This window comes from Diabrotica virgifera, chromosome 3, assembly GCF_917563875.1.
Source record: "Diabrotica virgifera virgifera chromosome 3, PGI_DIABVI_V3a".
In the NCBI taxonomy this organism is placed as follows: domain Eukaryota; kingdom Metazoa; phylum Arthropoda; class Insecta; order Coleoptera; family Chrysomelidae; genus Diabrotica; species Diabrotica virgifera.
Genome location: NC_065445.1, coordinates 67,554,655 through 67,576,847, shown reverse-complemented (window position 1 = coordinate 67,576,847; position 22,193 = coordinate 67,554,655). Strand labels below are relative to the sequence as shown.

At 35.0% G+C, this 22,193-nt stretch overlaps 1 protein-coding gene across 4 annotated transcripts in view; it reads left to right on the top strand.

The window, feature by feature from the left end:
- LOC126881887 (phenoloxidase-activating factor 1-like) overlaps nucleotides 1–20,009 on the top strand; it is a 134,836-nt gene extending 114,827 nt beyond the window's left edge. For 2 of the 4 annotated variants that reach the window (XM_050646536.1, XM_050646537.1), the window contains exons 5-7: nucleotides 3,852–4,061; nucleotides 8,909–9,196; nucleotides 19,685–20,009. In XM_050646536.1, the coding sequence (XP_050502493.1) occupies nucleotides 3,852–4,061; nucleotides 8,909–9,196; nucleotides 19,685–19,893 (707 nt within the window). In that variant the 3' untranslated portion in view covers nucleotides 19,894–20,009. The remainder of the gene's footprint in view (nucleotides 1–3,851; nucleotides 4,062–8,908; nucleotides 9,197–19,684) is intronic. The other 2 variants (XM_050646538.1, XM_050646539.1) reach the window with 1 other exon arrangement.
- Nucleotides 20,010–22,193: the final 2,184 nt, after the last annotated feature.

The window sequence follows — 22,193 nt, the reverse complement described above, 5'->3', positions numbered from 1 at the left end:
GTTTTTTTGTCGCCTCATATATAGGTATACCATCAAACTAAAAGGCTTAAATCATCATAGGAGATTTTGTTGTTTTTTGTTTTTTTTTATTTTATGTACTTGACATTCTCTCTTGTTTCATGGTGTTTCGACAATACGTGTTGATTCTTTTGAGACAAGATAAATCCCGTTTATTTGAGGCAGAAATTGGTGGTAGTGGCGATAAGAAAATTGATGAACAGTTTGTTATAATGAATTGCAGTACTTACTACATAGAATTATGCATACATATTTTGTAACTTATCCCACTTTCTGAAAATATTTGGATCGGCATAATTTTTAAGTACCTAACTTGTTATAATAAATATCTTGGAAATTCTTTGGCGAAGGTAACTTTTAAATTTTGAATCGTCAAAGAGGTCAAAAATTTGCAAATCTCCAAAATTCGAAAAACGAGTATCTATTTGCATATATTAGTAGGTATCCAAAATTTCAAGATATACCTACTCGTTTTTCGAGATATGTATCATGTTGTTGTCTTCAGGGCCGCCGGTACCATGTGTGCAAAGTGTGCAAAGTGTGCATCGCACACGGGCGGCCAATTATAGGGGCGGCCAAAAGCAAGCCACTGATGATAATATTTTTTTTAAAACGAAAATAAATTCAAAAAATTAAATACATAGTAATGATTCAGATATTTCTATAAACTCGTAATATTTCAAAAACTTTAAACAAAAATGCCAGAAAATGTTATTTATTGTATGAACTGCCCTTTTGCAGTTGTAGTCATAAAGTAGTTCCAGGAATGCTTTTTAATTCAAAGTGACTGGCGAGTTTCGAACTGACTGTGGCTAAGGCTAAGGCCACACGGGCGATAATTTACGGCGCCGTAAGAGCAGTAAACCTGACGAGGCATTGGTTGACTAACTCCTATTTCATCTACAATTGGTGGAGGAGTTAGTTACCCAAGGGGTTTACTGCTCTTACGGCGCCGTAAATTATCGCCTGTATGGCCTACGGATCCTTATGCGATTTTTTGAAATTCTGAACATTTATGATTTGTTAAGAGAGTACGATACGACAATAGGATACTTTCCGAGAATTCAGATAAGTGCTTGTTAAGTTGCTCTCATTAAGTAATAAAAAAGTATTTTTTATTACTCGATGGTTGCTCTGTTATAATATTGTTCCTTTATGCTTATGTATGGTTATAGATGGGTTATAGTTCAGTCAAGTTGAGAATTTGATGATTTTAGACACACTTGATAAACGATTTTGTTTGTAATATATAGTAGTGTGCCCGTTTCTTTTGCACACTACTTTATTTCAAATAGGCCTGGATCCCACGTACCAAAAAAAAGTTGATTAATAGCAAGCTGAAAATTTGTTAATAGCTTAACGGTGTCTAGTCGGACAAACTTTGATGTACGGGAACACTGGAACAGGGGAAGTTTTAATTGTGGAACAGTATAAAAATTTGGAACGTTAGATTAGGAAAACGTCCCATGTATTTTGTCAAACAGAACAATAAAGTGACTTGTTATCCTTTCATTAAACTCTCATGCAAAAATCAGACTGCTATTACTAGCCAACATGATTCCTGTCATTTGACATGTTCTTGGTGTTCCACTCATTAAAATGCCCAGTTCGTGAAAAACACCAGTCTGATTTTTGCATGAGAGTTTAATGAAATGGTAACAAATCAATTGGAAGTTATGTCCGACAAAATACATGGAACGTTTTCGTAGTCTGACGTTCTATATTTTTAACCTGTTCCACAATTAAAACTTCCCCTGTTTCAGTGTTCCCATACTTCAAAGTTTGTCAGACTAGACACCCTTAAGCTATTAACAAATTTTCAGCTTGCTATTAATCTACTTTTTTTTGACCGCGGGATCCAGGTCTAAAAGTAACCTTGAGATCAGAGCAATTTTTATTCATATACGCGTTACGGTTACAATGTATCTCCTGTACATTTCTTTAAATACTGTACCTATGTTGAAACAACTAAAGTGTTAAAAGGGGGCGACAAATATTAAGTTACACACGGGCGAACAACACTTTAGCAGCGGCCCTGGTTGTCTTTTTTGGGATGGTTCGGAAATATCAAGCGAATCCAAAATGTCACTGCGTATATATGGGAAACTACTATCATTACGAAAATCTCTGAGATTTTGCACCAGCTTTCGTATTCTATTTTTTGAATAAATAATGTCAGTTGACTGATTTTGAACAATAATGAATATCTTGGGCAAACTCTGTCTTAAATATATTTAAAAGAATATTAAAAGAGTAATTATTTAATAAAGCTCTCTAACCGATTGCTTCACGGATCGATAGGTATCGCCAATTTCAAAATTGTCGCCTTCGATAATAAAATCAAAAACTTCCAAAAGCTGTTCACGAAAATCTGCTACCGATACTAAAACTACCAGAGATAATCTGCTTAGATAAAACTAACCGAGATTTAAAATTTCATCGCATCTGACAAACTGTTCGCTTTTTTTCGAAACAAATTTGTTCTAAAGCAGTAATCCGTTTAGGTGAGCTAAACTGGCAAGAAAAGACGATATTCTTTATTTTTTACACGTATCGTGCAAAACTAAATTCATTATATGCGCATAATAGTAAGTAAGTAGAGCTTGTGACGCAATATGTAGTTTTAACTTTTGACTGGAGACCATTCAATTCACCACACATCACAGCAACGCCGTCATAAGATTGCCCCAGTTTGCCCTACCAATTTATTTTTGATATCAAAAAATTTTAATCTGTTCTTTAAAACACCAAAAATATATTCTGCCTTATTGCTTTTACTCACGTCTCTATAACCTAAAAACCTCTCATAAATATTACCACGTAACGAGTATCGAACAACAATAATTGATAATTGTGAATAAAATGATAATCAGAAGTTTCATCTACTTCCAGCGAAAAGCAAATGGTTTTCTAAATCTCAGATTCAATAACGTTATTCAAAATGTAACTATTTGATTATATGTATTAGTTCATTCTGTATTACGAATACACTTCGAATCAGAAAGTAAATATTTTTAAAACAATTTCATTATTTTCTCTATAATTACTTTGATTTTTAACAAATGCTTCGATCCATCATGTCCACTAAATGATAATTCCTGACAACTTAAAAAAATTACAATATCAATTAAACGACGTAAAACGGCGTGATTATTTTTGACAATTTCTGCCGATGCGATCTGGCGATGCCAAATGAAACACCGACCGGCAGATTTAAATATGCCGTACCTGCCGCTTATGCCTACGGAAAGAATGTATGTTCGCTTGCTCATCGACTTGTTATTTCGTTGAGTTTTACGTGTAAATCGTCAAGCTACGGATGAGTTGGGTACGGCTAGCCGAAAAGTCAGATGAATGGCTCGGATCATTCATTTTTTGAGAAGTCTGTTATGCGCAGGGATCACTTAACGCTCGGATTGAGCAAATCCTTTTAAAAACCATGTATTATCTGACAGATTTTTTTTACTTCACAGATACAAATAATAAAAAAATCTATCTATATAAATGTGTGGGTCGGCACTGCCGACCCTGCCGACCCTGACCGGACGCCACTGCACTGCATGATACGTGATTATTTCCATTGTAAATAATACTGTGACACATCGATACTAAATGGCTTTAAAAAATTATGAATTAACAGATTGAAATAAAACTTCGCATACGTTCATATGAAGAGTGTACCAACATAACAAAAATAATTAGGCTAGTAGAAACGCCCTCTCTTATCGAACCGCAAAACTTATTGAACAACCTAGTATACCTAATACACAAACTAATCCAAATATGTATTTTCATTTTGCTCATTTTTATTTCTTATTAATTTTTTTTTTCAGGTAAATATTATTTGAAAGTTTGGTCCAACGCAGGCATCCAAGATAGACAAATAGAGAAAATTATTGTTCATCAGAATTACAATTCTCGTACGTTCAATCATGATATCGCCATTCTAAAGCTAATAGAACCGGCCGAAATAACAAACTATGTAAGACCGGCATGTTTGTGGGAAGACAACACAAGTTTGGAAAGTGTTATCGGAAGGCAAGGTATGAATATTTAAGTAATAACTTTTCTTAGGGTTTTAATGAAAATCACAAAAAGATTGGTCCATGAATACGAAGTCGTTCTAACTTTATGAAAAATTTCATTTAAAAAATAGAGCAATAGTGTGCAATAAAATAAACAACACGAATGACATAACATGGTGCCCAACGTGGGACATACAATAGTCCGTTGGATGGAGTTATTCCTCGATTTTCTAATAGTCCGATATAGCGGTCGAGTCGAAAGCTGTGTTGTGCTGTATGACCTTGTTGATAACTTCGTTTAGGCTTTTGCAGCCTCTTCAAGGGACGGATAACCCCCTTTTTTGTGCGGGGGTGTTTTAAAAGAGTGTGTGTGTGTGTGTGTGTGTGTGTGTGTGTGTGTGTGTGTGTGTGCGTGTGTGTGTGTGTGTGTGTGTGTGTGTGTGTGTGTGTGTGTGTGTGTGTGTGTGTGTGTGTGTGTGTGTGTGTGTGTGTGTGTGTGTGTGTGTGTGTGTGCGAAGCGAATATTCAATATGCTTTTTTTTGTTTTGATTGGCTGCTACTAATACATCACAAGTTCTGGTTGTTGTAGGAACGGCTCTTAGATCAGCATTTGGAGTGTAGAATGATTATTGTCTACGTGTTGTGATGTGAAAATCACAAAAAATCATGTGAAACAGCATCTTCGTTTCTTACATATACATGTATAAACTACATTTAGAAAAAAAATAAAAGATTACAGCTAGACCGGCTTTCGACCTGACAAACTGCGACCTTCTTCTCAGGGCCGTAACTACCATTGGGGCAAGGGGCCCGTGAATAGATTTTAACGAGGAAAATAAAAATATGTATTTTAAAAGCCGATCCCAACGAAATATTTTCAAATGACACAATTTTAAAAAGACCGCAACGTAGTTTTAATTTTTCACTGGTCCTTTAAGTCAAAGTGAACACGAGCGAAGAAACGAATTCGTAGGTATTCGCTTGGTTATTCGTTCGGTACAAATTAATACCATTTACATTGTAGCGAACGAACGCATTCGTTGATAATCCGTCCGCAATGTCAGATACAGATGAAGCTGTAATCATTAGCACTGCTAATTTTATAGTTATTGCAGAACATGCTGAAAAAAAAGAACGAAGAGAGTGTGGTGTTCACATAAGAGGGGAAATGCGCTTTCAAGGGATTTTAAATATCAAATATCAAACATTTTTCCATACCCCCCTTGCACTGGGGGTACATTCCCCAGACCTCCCGGTAGGGGGCCCCAGATCACATTTGCCCCTGGGCCCCCAACATCGTAGTTACGGCCCTGCTTCTTCTTCTTCTTCTTTTTGTGTAGACATGACTGTCTGTTTTTCAATGTGCCTCCAGTAAGTTGTCATTCCATCGTGGTCTTCCCACTCGCTGTCCTTACTACTGTATTTGTTGTCATCCGGCTTATGTGGTCGTTCCATTCTACTCTTCTGTTTTTCACTCGGTTATTAATGTTGTCTACCTTGCCTCTCCATCGTATATCTATACTTCTAGCTCTATCCCATAGTGTCTTACCATCGATTTTTCGAAGTGTTTTCATCTCTGCTGTTTCTAGCATTATTTTTGTCCTTTCTGTATCAGGTCGTGTTTCTGCCACGTGTCATTATCGGACTGTCGTATGTCATTATTATCGAACTGCGACCTTTACAGATTTATTGTGCTTCTTTTTGTAACTTGAAGCTCCTTATCTCTACTCCCTATTCTCTTAATGAACTTCCAGACTTGAGAGGGGTTCTTGCATATAGACTGATGCTTTTAGTTTTTCCTCTCCGAGTTCTAGATACCGCAATCTTGTGAGTTCTTCACACTGACATAAAACTAGCAGAGCAGTTTCCTCTCCTTCTAGATAAAACCGATAAGTATTCTCTTCCTCTAAATCCACACGATTCAAATGTGCATTGAGCCTACAGTGTCTAGTCAATATCTCCACTATCGCTCCCTGACACTCTTTCGAATATGAGTCAGTAAGTCGGCTGTGAATTTGGCTTCTACTCCTTTAAGTGCCATCTTAGCGACGAAAGTTGGCAATCATCTTGGCTATTTTTACCTTCGAGGCTGCTGCTCTGAACAATTGCCTTGAGCTGCAACCTTCTCCTACCTTCTATTTTTCCTTGAATTATGAGTCTCCGGATGTTGTATCTTTCGCCTCTCATGACATGTCCGAGCTATTGCAATTTCCTTTCTTTTATTGTGTTTTTCATTTCCCTCTATCTGTTTATTCTACGTAACACTTCTATATTTACGAATCTATGTACCCATGAAATCCTTAACACTCTTCTAAATTCCACATTTTAAACGAGTTAAGTCGATTTATTGCATTTCGGTTTAATATCTATGATTTAGCTCCATAGTGAAGCACACTGTGTACATAACATTTAATTATTCTGAAGGCCAATGTCAGATCTTTGGGCATAAAATATTTTTAATTTTAGTCTACTAAATTTATTTCCCCTGTATTTCCTTTCTGTTATTGTGTTTTTCATTTCCCTCTATCTGTTTATTCTACGTAACACTTCTATATTTACGACTCTATGTACCCATGAAATCCTTAACACTCTTCTAAATTCCACATTTTAAACGAGTTAAGTCGATTTATTGCATTTCGGTTTAATGTCTATGATTTAGCTCCATAGTGAAGCACACTGTGTACATAACATTTAATTATTCTGAAGGCCAATGTCAGATCTTTGGGCATAAAATATTTTTAATTTTAGTCTACTAGCCTACTAGTAAGCCTACCTAGCTTCTTTATTGATTTCTTCAGAATAAGCATTAAACAATAACGGCGACAGTATGCAACCTTGCCTGACCCTCTCCTTATCTCCATTTCTTCTGACAATTCCCCTTCAATTTTCACATGTGATCGTTGGCTGTAGTTTAAATTTGATATCAATGTTACATCCCTCACTTACATGGGAGATAAAACGATTCCACATAATCTGTGAATTAATCTACACAGAACTGAGGGCTTTTAGAGCTGCTAAATTATCCGAGATGATCGAGTCATTCTCCACTTGGGGACATCTACAGCACACCTTTTTATAGCGGCAACTTCTACGTGAAATATGGTGGCATATGTTCCCAAGCTTAAGCGGACTTATGTCCTTGGTATTGTTCTATATATAGTAAGCCCCTGTATCTTCATTGGTTTTGTAGCCGTCTGTATACCAACCTTGCCATTACTGGTGCACCCGTTTCCCAGTCTTTCCTCTTTCGTACTATGGTATTAAAATGTTTATCAAAACTAGACCTTTGGACCATTTGGTCTACCTAGGGGCATGTCTAGAACGGGGTCTGCTTTTATCTCCGGATATAGCCTTGTTTAATCGGCTCCTTGGGTTATGCTTATAGGATATTGACCCTGTATTAGCCTGTGTATTGTATGGGCCTCTCCCTGTATAAATATGTGCACCTGTGGAGCACATCTAACGCGTCTGTAAGCAGAACTCTGGGGATCGATCCCCAGCACCGGCGAGAACATCTAGATATTTATAAAATATCTAAAGGCCACAGGTCGACTCATATAATCATCATTCTCTTTGCCTTATCCCTATGCGGGGTCGGCTTCCCTAATTGCATTTCTCCACACAATTCTATCTTGGTGCCATTGGCGGCTCGTGATTTTTTCAATAGGGGAGGCTATACCTAATTGTAAAATATCTAGACAAATTTGCACTAGCAAAAAAAATTTGCCAAAAAAATCTAATTTAAGGCCCCATTTTTTTGACCATTTTTTATTTACATTTTATAATATCATCATAATTCATAATTTCATATCATATAATTTTAAAAATAGTCTAATTGTAAAAGTTTATTACCAAAGTTTGTGTCGTTTCTAATTGTAAAAGTTAGTCTAATTGTAAAAGTGTATTACCAAAGTTTGTGTCGTTTATTTGTTGATGCATATCAAAATAAATACAGATTTGAAGTTTTGCAGTCCATACAGGTTGAAGGTTCACATTTTTTAAGATACTCAACTGAATTTTTTTTTAATTCTAAAAGCGGCCTACTGCGAATCCAAAAACACGGTAAATTACCGATATTTTGCTTTGCATTACAAATATCGGAACAAGTTGTTCCAAATATTATTCTAACTCCACATACCAAATTTCATCACAAAATTCGCATTTTTAGTTTTTTCATTATTTGTAGTCAGGATCCTAAAATTGGAGCGGAGGCTGCTGGCCGATTAGCCGCCCTTGGTAAATCTCCGAGCAGCGTGTGCGTTAAGCGATAATGCAGCGCTAAGGAGACCGGGTCTCCTTAAACGCTGCTGGGCTGCGCGGAGCATTAGCAAGTGAGACTTTCCGGCCAGCAGCCTCCGCTCCAGTTTTAGGATCCTGACTACAAATAATGAAAAAACTAAACGTGCGAATTTTGTGATGAAATTTGGTATGTGGGGTTAGAACATTATTTGGAACAACTTGTTCAAATAACTTTTTCCGATATCCCTAACGCGAAGCAAAATAGCAAAGTAAACAAAACAGTGTAGCATGTGTAAAAAATTATTGGGGAGGCTAAGCCTCCCTTGCCTCCTCTGACTAGCCACCACTGAGTGCCACACCTAGACTTCCCCTAATATACTCATTTCTAAAGGCCACAGGTCGACTCTGCTTGAATAAAGTGAGTACCTTTGGTAAAAATAGGCATATTGATGGGCGGTTGAAGCGTAGCACTGGTCCTGTTACCTTCCTTTTAGACTGTAAGACCAAAAAGTAGCAGAGTACTCTGCTATAATCCCAAAGCCGCACTAGCGGTATAAAGAGAGAATATTCTATTGTTATTTATTTGTTACTTATGCCTAATAGAGCTTGTACTTATTAATTTTTAGGTACTGTCGTCGGTTGGGGATTTGACGAGACGGGCAGAGTCACTGAACAACTAACGAAAGCTCACATGCCTGTGGTATCACAAGAAACCTGCATATACTCCTTTCCAGAGTTCTATTCCAGATTTACATCTGACCATACTTACTGCGCAGGCTTTAACAATGGTAAGACTCCCGTAAACGAAACTTATGCAATAAACAGGGGGGCGGCTTACTCAACATACGTTAACTTTCTGATCAAATATTTTCGATACCAGTATTCGCAAGGGGACTGGAAAAATCAGCCTGCAGGTAGCTACCAATTCGCTCATCTACTCTTTTTTTGGCTTTTGGTACTTAAAATTAATATTTTCCTAATGTTCAGCTTGATTTTATATTACTATTTATGCATATACTAATAGCTTTTACTCGAAAATGTTAATACTGATAAGTAACATAATCAGATTGTATGTATTATATTCTTACAGTTTATAGGACCCCGCATCACTCCTTATGGAAAAGTGGCCCCTGTCAAATTTAACGAAAGTTTGGTCAATGATAGTTCTCAGTGCGTAGATTAAAAAAGTCCATGTGATCTAGGTCTGAAAACCTATTATTCTGAAGCTAGAGCCTTCTGAAGTTATTGGATTCAGGTGCTTGGTTTACGTTAATTGCACTAATTCACGGTCAAGTGAACGAAAATATTTATTATTGAAATAAGATATTTTGATGCATATTTGCGTGTTGCATATGAATTCGTGGTCAAAAATAAATCCATCGTATTTTAGTCTTCAGAAAACCTCCGAAAAGTCCTCAGAAAACTGAAGAATAACAATAGAAAATGTGCTGCTAGAGCGACATAAGAATTATCATGTTTTCACGAATGCTTCACCCTAATCCAATACCAGTATAGTTGTAGAGTTACGCCTTATCTTCAGAAAACTACTGAACAGTGGCGGATCTACGGGGGGATAAGGTAAATCTTCCCACAATACTCCAAAATTAAAGAAAATAATAAATTAACATACAGATAGTTGAAGAGACATAAACCCGATTTTGCCATAAACGATTCAAATTGACCTTAACTTCTTCCTCCGGTGTCTATCCTTTCCGAATGTTGGCGACCAACGTTGTTCCGAATGCTTGCTACTATTAGAAATGGTCCGATTTTAGACGTATTGAACCACTTTCTCAGGTTTTGAAGCCAAAATATTATTCTTCTCCGTTGTCCTCTCTTTTCAAATACCTTACCATGAAGAATGAATTGCAATAAACCATATTTATCTACGTTCATTTTTCATAACATGACTAATATATTTCAATTTGCGCTCTTTGATTGTGTTAATAATCTCCCATTCCTTGCCCATTATACGAAGGACCTGAACATTAGACACACGATCAACCCATGAAATTCTTAAAATGCCTCTGTAATACCACATCTCAAAGGCCTAGAGTTTTCTTAAAGAAGCTTTAGAAAGTGTCCAGACCTCTACTCCGTATAACGAAAATAGATATACCATCTGATAATAGAGATTTTGGTACCAAGTTGTAAGTCGTAACTTTTGAAAAGAGACTTCATCGTTACGAACGCTAATCTTGCTTTTCATATGCGTTGTTTTATTCCCGTAGACAGGTTCGATTGGCAGTTTATGTTGGTACCAAGGAATGTGTAGGTGTCCACCCTATCAATTGGTTGTATGTTAACCAAAAGCCGTGTTTTTAATATTTCACGTTACTGACTACCATGTACCTACTTTGTTTTTTTTTTTAATGTTGAGATCAAGTCTATCTTCACTACTTATATCGGATATGCGGGACATTATTATTTGCAAACCATCTAAGCTATTCGTAAAAACTACTGATTCGTCGGCATATCTAATGTATTAACACACTCTATTATGCATGCGTGAAAACGTGAGATGTCTTGTGCTGCTCTAGCAGCACTTGTGGTTGCTCCTCAGTTTTTTTAAGGCGCTTCAGTAACAGTGACGGAACATTTGTCTTGGGGGGAGGAGACTTCCAATAAAACACCAACCAAAAGGCCTAAAATAGGTAAACCCAAACTACATAAAAGTCATAGATAATGACTTATATGCAATAAGTTCCCTTAATTTTCCTAACTATCGAGTTTATTGGGTTGAATTTGTCTGTCAGTAGTTCAAGTTTCATGTCAGCTAATGTTTTTTGTGTTTCAACAATTTTTTCTTTAATTCTGGGTCATGTTGCGGGGGGAATTCCCCTATTCCCCTCGTAGATCCGCTACTGTTCAGTAGTTTTCTAAATATAAGGCGGAACTGCTAGTATTGGATAAGTGTGAAGCATTCATGAAAACATGATAATTCTTATGTCGCTATAGCAGTACATTTTCTATTCTACTTCTTCAGTTTTCTGAGGACTTCTCTGAGGTTTTCTGAAGACTAAAATACCACGAATTCGTAAGTAACACGCAAATATGCATGAAGAAAATGAGTCACTCTTCTTTCAATAATAAATATTTTCCGAGCACCTGAACCCAATATCTTCAGAAGGTTGTAACTTCAGAATAATAGTTTTTCAAACCTAGATCCCATGGACTTTTTTAATCTACGCACTGAGAACTATCATTGACCAAACTTTCGTTAAATTTGACCGGAGCCACTTTTCCATAATAAGTGTTGCAGGGTCCTTTGACAATTTAACAATAATAAACTACTCTTTAGAACAGGATAAACAACCAGACTGTGGTTATTAGTTGCGTTGAACAGATCATGCAGATTTTTCATACTTAAATGTTTTTCCATTTCTATTGATCTTCTAATAATATTTCCTTACTTTTGTATAAAGATGTAGGTAGTAGTTGCTATAAAACTGGAGTGAATCAGAACTCTCTTCACCGAATACTGAAATGTGCAATAACTAAATGGCGGAACCACGAACACATGTTTTTTAAAGTTTTTTTTCAATAAAAACAATTTATGTATCAATTAATGCTCACATAACTCCTTATTCACTCAGCCCCTTTTTCTTCTTAAGGTGCCTTCTCCATTACTGAAGGTTGGCTATAACTTGAGCGGTTCTTAGTATCGAATGTGTGTCCATGCCTGTCCAGTGTCTTACTTTCTTCCGCCAGGAGCATTTTCTTCTTCTTCGTTGGCCTCTTCACTTAGCCCCATTTTAACGATATTCCACATTAGAAGTGTCTTCATGTAGTGTACGCGCAACTTAGGATTACCGACCATGTTACAATAGGTTGTACAACAGTAAAATTACTTGGACAATGGACAATAATCATATCAATCTGAATAAACTTAACCGCAAAAGCTTTGCACCAACTAAAATTATGCTCATTTTCATAGTTGACTTTCTCGTGACCTAATTAACCAATTCCGCTCATTTTTTTTTATTATTTTAGATTTTTCTTTGGTATTTACACTAAAGGTTTAGAATAGAATTGAATAGAATAGAAATATGCTTTATTGTCACTAAAAATTATACAAATTTTATGGACAAAGCTTAATATAAAGTCAGAAAAAATAAATAAATAATATCTAACAATAACAACAAATACAAAATATAAGTTAATAAAGTAAAGAAAAAAAAACAAAATCGATATATTGCAACAATTTATAAAAATTGCAAAGTGAACATACAACAAGTAAACTATAGACATAGGAACTAATAAGTTTAAGTTTAAGCTGCTGCATGTGACACCCAAATATAGATAAGTTTGGTTACTTGTACATTACTGTAATTTCTTAGTTAGTCATTAAGAAACTCTTCTACTGAATAATATGGTCTTTCAGATAGATGAGCTTTTGTCATTTTACGGAACTTGGGGAAAGATGTTGCAGATTTGAGTTGTAAAGGAAGATGGTTGTATAGTTTTTTTGCGAAATATAATATAGATTTCTTTACTAACTCAGAGGACGGGATCGGTAAATAGACATCAAAATTTGAATTTCTGGTGGAGTAGTCATGATGAGGCCTTGCTGGAAAGACATGCATGTGTTTACGAATTAAGCAAACAATTTCTAAAATATATAAAGATGTAAGGGTTAAAATTCCGTGATCTTTGAAGTAACTTCTGCAATGTGTTGTTCTTCTGAGGCCAAACAGATACCTTATTGCTCTTTTTTGTAATTTAAAAATAACATCTAATTGGGCAGCTGTACTAGAACCCCAAAAAGGAAGACCATATCGAAGATAAGACTCGAACAAGGAAAAATATGTTAGTTTAGAAGATGCTAAATTGAGTTCTTTCGAAACAGATCTTATAGCATAGCAGGCTGAGGCGAGTTTCTTACTTAACAAATCGACATGAAGGGGCCATTTGAGGTTGCTGTCTAAAAAAATACCAAGAAATTTTACAGAATCAACGGTAGAGATCTGGCTGTTATTAACAAGCAGGGGTTGAAGAGCACTTTTATAGGATAATGCTACTGTCTTATCCACGTTAAAAGAGAGTAAATTAGACTCAGACCAGGTTTTTATCGTAAGCAAATCAGTTTACTCAAACTTTTTTTTTTTCAGTTTATTCCGGGTGGAAGAAAGAAATGATTTTCTTATGTTACGTTTGAGACACCCTGACACCCTGTAGAGACAAGGGTGGGTATTTATCAAAATCATGTTGTAGTCTTATGTTTTGTGAACATTTTGTTTTTTGAATTTTCCTGATATCTTTAAAAACAAAGAAAATAAACGGTTTTATTAGACTCTTTATATAGACTTTTTAACCAACTGAAGCAATACTAAATTAACAATAACAAATAATAAGAATAGTTAAGAAAACTTTGAAAACAAAAAAACATTCTAACGATCAGATCGACGCTTATAAGAGTGAGTTATTTGTCGACCAGGTGAGCGGTATGCACAGCGCAACATAAAAGAAACGAGATTGTTTAATGGAGGCTGTGTGATGTTTTGGGGTGGAATTTCCTTGACAGCAAGAACGGATTTGGTGACTTTTGTTCCTTTCGCACCTTATATAGGGAAGATTTGAGTTGTAAAGGAAGATTGTTGTATAGTTTTTTTGCGGAATATAATATAGATTTCTTTACTAACTCAGAGGACGGGATCGGTAAATAGACATCAAAATTTGAATTTCTGGTGGAGTAGTCATGATAAGGCCTTGCTGGAAAGACATGCATGTGTTTACGAATTAAGCAAACAATTTCTAAAATATATAAAGATGCAAGGGTTAAAATTCCGTGATCTTTGAAGTAACTTCTGCAATGTGTTGTTCTTCTGAGGCCAGACAGATACCTTATTGCTCTTTTTTGTAATTTAAAAATAACATCTAATTGGGCAGCTGTACTAGAACCCCAAAAAGGAAGACCATATCGAAGATGAGACTCGAACAAGGAAAAATATGTTAGTTTAGAAGATGCTAAATTGAGTTCTTTCGAAACAGATCTTATAGCATAGCAGGCTGAGGCGAGTTTCTTACTTAACAAATCGATATGAAGGGACCATTTGAGGTTGCTGTCTAAAAAAATACCAAGAAATTTTACAGAATCAACGGTAGAGATCTGGCTGTTATTAACAAGCAGGGGTTGAAGAGCACTTTTATAGGATAATGCTACTGTCTTATCCACGTTAAAATAGAGTAAATTAGAGTCAGACCAGGTTTTTATCGTAAGCAAATCAGTTTACTCAAACTTTTTTTTTTCAGTTTATTCCGGGTGGAAGAAAGAAATGATTTTCTTATGTTACGTTTGAGACACCCTGACACCCTGTAGAGACAAGGGTGGGTATTTATCAAAATCATGTTGTAGTCTTATGTTTTGTGAACATTTTGTTTTTTGAATTTTCCTGATATCTTTAAAAACAAAGAAAATAAACGGTTTTATTAGACTCTTTATATAGACTTTTTAACCAACTGAAGCAATACTAAATTAACAATAACAAATAATAAGAATAGTTAAGAAAACTTTGAAAAAAAAAAAAACATTCTAACGATCAGATCGACGCTTATAAGAGTTATTTGTCGACCAGGTGAGCGGTATGCACAGCGCAACATAAAAGAAACGAGATTGTTTAATGGAGGCTGTGTGATGTTTTGGGGTGGAATTTCCTCGACAGCAAGAACGGATTTGGTGACTTTTGTTCCTTTCGCACCTTATATAGGGAAGATTTGAGTTGTAAAGGAAGATGGTTGTATAGTTTTTTTGCGGAATATAATATAGATTTCTTTACTAACTCAGAGGACGGGATCGGTAGATATCAAAATTTGAATTTCTGGTGGAGTAGTCATGATAAGGCCTTGCTGGAAAGACATGCATGTGTTTACGAATTAAGCAAACAATTTCTAAAATATATAAAGATGTAAGGGTTAAAATTCCGTGATCTTTGAAGTAACTTCTGCAATGTGTTGTTCTTCTGAGGCCAGACAGATACCTTATTGCTCTTTTTTGTAATTTAAAAATAACATCTAATTGGGCAGCTGTACTAGAACCCCAAAAAGGAAGACCATATCGAAGATGAGACTCGATCAAGGAAAAATATGTTAGTTTAGAAGATGCTAAATTGAGTTCTTTCGAAACAGATTTTATAGCATAGCAGGCTGAGGCGAGTTTCTTACTTAACAAATCGATATGAAGGGACCATTTGAGGTTGCTGTCTAAAAAAATACCAAGAAATTTTACAGAATCAACGGTAGAGATCTGGCTGTTATTAACAAGCAGGGGTTGAAGAGCACTTTTATAGGATAATGCTACTGTCTTATCCACGTTAAAAGAGAGTAAATTAGAATCAGACCAGGTTTTTATCGTAAGCAAATCAGTTTACTCAAACTTTTTTTTTCAGTTTATTCCGGGTGGAAGAAAGAAATGATTTTCTTATGTTACGTTTGAGACACCCTGACACCCTGTAGAGACAAGGGTGGGTATTTATCAAAATCATGTTGTAGTCTTATGTTTTGTGAACATTTTGTTTTTTGAATTTTCCTGATATCTTTAAAAACAAAGAAAATAAACGGTTTTATTAGACTCTTTATATAGACTTTTTAACCAACTGAAACAATACTAAATTAACAATAACAAATAATAAGAATAGTTAAGAAAACTTTAAAAACAAAAAAACATTCTAACGATCAGATCGACGCTTATAAGAGTTATTTGTCGACCAGGTGAGCGGTATGCACAGCGCAACATAAAAGAAACGAGATTGTTTAATGGAGGCTGTGTGATGTTTTGGGGTGGAATTTCCTCGACAGCAAGAACGGATTTGGTGACTTTTGTTCATTTCGCACCTTATATAGGGAATAACTTCATCTTAATGTATGATAAAGTAACGGCCTCCTCGCGTATCGCGTGTCGTTCTTCTTCTTCTCAAAAGTGCCGTCTCCTCAATGGAGGTTGGCTACTACAATTGCAAACTCTTCTCTGTCTTCAGCTGTTCTTATTAGTTGTTCAAAATTTAGCCCTGTCCGTTGTCGGATGTTTCTGAGCCACGATAGTCTTTTTCTTCCTAGTCCTCTCCTTCCCTCGATCTTTCCTTTCACTATAAGTTGAGCATATTGGTACTTTTTATTTCTCAGTATGTGGCCTAGGTATGATGTTTTTCTAACTTACACTGTGTTGAAAAGTTCTCTTGCCTTGCCTATTCTATGCAGCACTTCTTCGTTTGAGGTATACGATGTCCACGAAATTTTGAGAATTCTCCGGTAGATCCACATTTCAAAGGCCTCCAACATATTTACGGTTGATGTTTTAAGGGTCCATGTCTCAACTGCATAGAGAAGAGTCGACCAGACGTAGCATTTGGATAAACGTAGTCGAATTTCGAGTTTTATTCGAGAATCACAAAGCAGTTTTTTGATTTTTTCGAAAGATTTTCTGGCCTGTTATATTCTCGATCTTATTTCTAGATCAGGATTTAGGCTGCTATCGATCCAACATCCCAAGTACTTAAATCTATTGACTTGTTCTAAAATGTGCCCATTTATTGTGCAAGGTTGAGGTACGTTTTGGTTTTTTCGGATTGACATCACTTTGGTTTTTTTAATGTTTATTTTCATACCAAATTGCTGCTCACAGGTCGCTGGCGTGTCGTTACTCAATATTTAAGTGAGATAAATATTCAGATATTGAAATGGCCCCCTCGCAGTCCCGACATGAACCCTATTGATCACTTATGGGATATTGTCGGTAGACAATTAAGACTTCGTAAGCCCCTTCCTGCTTTCCTGAAAGATATAAAAACTACTCAAATAGCCTGCTTAATATCCAGCATGCCTAGGCGATGTGAAGCTGTTATTAGAAATATAGTGAAAACACGCGATATTAATTATTTACTTTGTTTCTTTCTGTTTTTTATTTTGTTAACTCTTATCTTTTATTGTTAATTTAGTATTGTTTCAGTTAAAACACAAATGTTAAAGAGTAAAACCGTCTACTTTCTTTGTTTTTACAGATATCAGGGAAATTAAAAAAATAAAATGTTCACAAAACATGAAACTATGACATGAGTTCGATGTATACCCACCTTTGTATCTTTTCATCCCTACAGGTTGTCTCATAAAAGTATTTATTTTCTTCCACCCGGTATAATCTCAAAAAAGAAGTTTGAGTAAACTTTGCCCAACAGTGTAAATACCAAAGAAAAATGTAAAATAATAAAAAAATAGCAGGATTCGTTAATCCGTTAACAAAAAAATCAACTTTGAAAATGAGTATAATTTTTGAAGGTGTAAAACTTTTGCGATTAAGTTATATCACAATTTAAATACTTATTTAGAAATTAATCTCTCCAATAGACACGATGCTGCTTAAGATTTAAAACAAAACATCAGTATAATAATAATATCGTATGGCATTTTTGCCGGGGAGATCCTTTAGGACAGTTCCGGCGCCATTTACATCTTTAACCCTGTTTTAAGTAACTAGTGCCGATGTACACTAGCCCAGGGGGACCGACGGCTTAACGTGCTCTCCGAGGCACGGTGAGACGGCTCGTGTCATTATTGGAAATGAAAATGGTTTGCCTTTGGCAGGGCTCGAACCCACGTGCGCTGGCGTATGAGGCCAGCGATTATGCCGTTACTCCACGGCCGCTCACAAAACATCAGTTGTACCAAGATACTTAACAGATGTAGCTGGAATAACAGATACTTCTTCTTCTTAATGTGTCTATCCGTGACGAATGTAGCGACGATCATGGCAATTTTTATCTTATATGCAGCAACGTGGGAAAGCTACACAGATGTTCCGTTGTTCTATTTCATTTGGTCTGAAACATTTAGAAATTGTAAATTAAGTTCGATGACTTTTCTGATGGGAGACGATTTTTGTTTTGCTCTCTTTGTCCATGTATTTGTAAGTTTTGTGCCCCAACTATGAAACTAAGAATCCACATCCTTAAGCTTTCCATCTCCAAAACTAGTAATTATATATAGGGTGAGGCAGATAACTGGCCTATTAGAAATATCTCGAGAACTAAAGGCAACAGAATCATGAAAATTGGAATAAAGGGGTTTTGAAGGATGATCTATTAAATGAAAATATTTTCATCTCTGCAACTTCCGGTTATACCGGAAGTTGCGTATAACTTCGTTTTTTTTTAATGGGACACCCTGTATATTTTTACATTGTTGGATTCTCTTCGATGTCTTCTTTCTTAAAATATGAGGTTTTGTAATATTATACAGGGTATTTTAAAAGATAATTACGTTTTTTTTATTAATTTCGTAGCAACATTCACACCCTGTAGAATTGTAGTAGTTTGACATCTAAAACTCTACTTACGTTCAAATGATTTTTAATATAGTCTACTATTGTTAAGAATCATTAGTATAGCTAAATTTTAAATTTTAGTACACAGGGTTGGTCGAAACTCGGAATGAGTATTTTCTGAGGTTTCTTAAATGGAACACCCTGTATTTTTGTATTGTAATGAAATGATATTTTATAGTACTTTTTTATTTCTTAAGCATTCCCTATACCTAACTGCTTTAATTTGTGAGTTATTGGTGATTCAAGCTAAACATTAATTGAACCAAAAAATACGTAAAATTTTATTAGGTTGGCCGTGAAAATACTCAATCCTAAATAATTTTTCAGAAATAAATACATATTAATCCCGACTGATCCTTAAAATTACCAATAATGGTTTAGCTATCAAAATACCTACGTAGTTAAGATTGTTGGTGCGATTAACAATTAAGCACAAATTAAAGCAGTTAGGTATAGGGAATGCTTAAGAAATAAAAAAGTACCATAAAATATCATTTCATTACAATACTAAAATACAGGGTGTTCCATTTAAGAAAACTCAGAAAATACTCATTCCGAGTTTCGACCAACCCTGTATACTAAAATTAAAAATTTAGCTATACTAATGATTCTTAACAATAGTAGAGTATATTAAAAATCATTTGAACGTAAGTAGAGTTTTAGATGTCAAACTACTACAATTCTACAGGGTGTAAATGTTGCTACGAAATTAATAAAAAAATATAATTATCTTTTAAAATACCCTGTATAATATTACAAAACCTCATATTTTAAGAAAGAAGACATCGAAGAGAATCGAAAAATGTAAAAATATACAGGGTGTTCCATTTAAAAAAAACGAAGTTATAAGCAACTTCCGGTATAACCGGAAGTTGCAAAGAGATGAAAATATTTTCATTTAATAGATCATCCTTCAAAACCCCTTTATTCCCATTTTCATGATTCTGTTGCCTTTAGTTCTCGAGATATTTCTAATAGGCCCTTTATTTGCCTCACCGTGTATAATGCCATCCAAAGTATTACAAATGGTATACTGTACCTATTACCAAAAGAAATGCCTAATAGATATCAAAATGTATGTATCCTCTAGGTACCTCAGTATGCAATGGTGACTCTGGCGGCGGAATGGTGTTCCCAAGATCAGGCTCCAGTCCAAATAACCCCATTTGGGAGATAAGGGGAATGGTGTCCATAAGTGTGGCGTTACAAAATCAATTCCGATGTGATTCATCGCATTATGTAGTATTTACTGATATAGCTAAATATTTGGACTGGATCAAGAACGCTCTCACTCTTTAACATCCTGACTAATAATATGTAATAGAATAAGTAATTTTTAACGATAACTATGTCATAACTATTAAATATTTAGATAATTTTACCTATTTATAACAATAAAAATATTAAGACTAAAATTTGTCCTTTTTAAATTTATTTCCCTGGGTTTTTGCTTAAGGTCGTTAGGTATATCCACCTTTTCCTTCTCCTTTTTATATTAATATTCATTCGCCCTTTCATGTTTGCTTGCCATATTTCTTTTTGTATTTTTATATTTTCGATCCCAAAAACTAAATTGTCTTTTTTTTTATATAAATTTTGATAAATAAAAGTATATTTTTGGTAATTGTAGTTCATATTTTGTCTCTTTTATGAGACCTATAATGTAGGGGAAACGCGGGCAAAACGGGGTAGCTGCCTAAAACGGGGTACCCCCTTTTTTTTTCAATATCACTCGCTCCATCTATACTACGTTAATGAAATTATATTATAGACGCCTGTTTACGCCTTCTGTCATAAAGCAGATATAATTAATTGTTAGTTGATTGTTGTGAAGAGTAGGTACATGTGCGTTTTTAGTTAACCAAGTTATAATATCGGCCGAAAAATAATCCATCGTTAGTACATATTACTAAAACAATTTATTATTTAATATCATTACTTCCAACTAACAGTGAATGTGTTCTAGAGTATTCGTTTGTCATTATGTTAAAAAATAAAAACTTGTAATAATTTAAACAGGTCATAATCTCAAAATCTGCTCTTTGGGCAAAATGGGGTACCACTAGGTAGGGTAAAATGGGGTACCCTTTTTACCATACCTATTGGTAGTCTTTACCCTTTTACCATACCAAGTAAGATAGCTGATGATCAAACCAAATCACAGACGAGTAAGAAATCGCAATTGAATAAAACTAAAAAAGTAGTCAGATTCAGAAGGCGAAGATAGTGACACTGACTGGTTCTGCGGAAACTTTTATTCAATTTCCACAGAAGGATGGATAAGCTGATCTAGTTGCCTTAAATAGGCTAAAAATTCATGTGCGGGTGTAGAAGATGAGGATGATGAAGTAGTACTTGTATGCGAATTTTGTCAATAGGCTTTTCTTGGTTTCAATTTGGTACCCCATTTTACCCTATACAACGGGCACAATGGGGCAATTTACATTAGTTTCTGTTTTTTCATATAATAAAAAAAACTTTGACTTTTTTTAAATTTCAATTTTATTAATAAATAGTTACTACTATAACAATGATATTTGTCTTATTTTAAGACCTTAAAAGTTACAGATTTTTTTTAAATCCCAATTTAAACCTTAAGTACCCCTTTTGCCCGCACTTCCCCTAGCTACCTACAAGGTCTGGGGCCCACAGTTGAAAAAAAATGTATTACCTCCCTCACCCTTATGACTTTTTTACTCAGTTATTCATGTCGAGTCGAACAACTTTTCTAATAAGGCTTTTCATTGATTGTCATTTGTTTCGAGCTGTGGTCATATAATCTGTGTATAATATTAATATGCACGGAATATACGACATAAGACAGGAGCTCGAAACAAATGACTGTGAATGAAAAGCCCTATACGGAAATTTTTTTATTAAACAATCTTGCAAAAATCAGCTCTGAGGGTATAAATTTTATGACTCTTTATAGCACCCCATATGGGGAGGGCACTATTAGTCCAAGTAATGAAGCTTAAAATAGGACAAAACCTCGCAATTTTTACAGAATGGATCGATTTGCTTAAAAATTTGAGAATAAGTAGTGAATAGTTCAAAGATCAAAATCTATATCTTGCCGAAAGGCGCTTTTACCATGGGGGTGGTTGCCACCCCATCTCGGGGGTGGAAATTTTTTATTATATTTTAATCGCAAAAGTTGGTAAAAACGTTCATTCTAAGCAAAAAACGTTCTATACATTTTTTTTAATAAAATTGATATTTTGAAAATATGAATTTTACATATATCAAAAAAATTAATGATTGTAAGAAGTTTTCTGCTAATAACTCCAAAAGTTTTCGTTTTATCAAAATAACTTTACTTAACAAAAATGTACCTTTTGAAAAAATAAACAAAAACGTTTTTTTAAATTCTCTTTAAGACCAATAGTAATCGAGCTATACTTTATTATATGTTGGCTCTTCTTCGTCAAATGCTAAATATTGTAGTTTCAAAGTCAAAAGACGGAAAAACTATGCATTTTTTTAGGACAACTGGTTTAAACTAATTTAAAGAACTTAAAAATATCTATCTCCAGAAATGAAAAAAGTCTCTAGCTCAAAAATTAAGTGACTTATAATGAAAAGAATGTCAGTCCCCA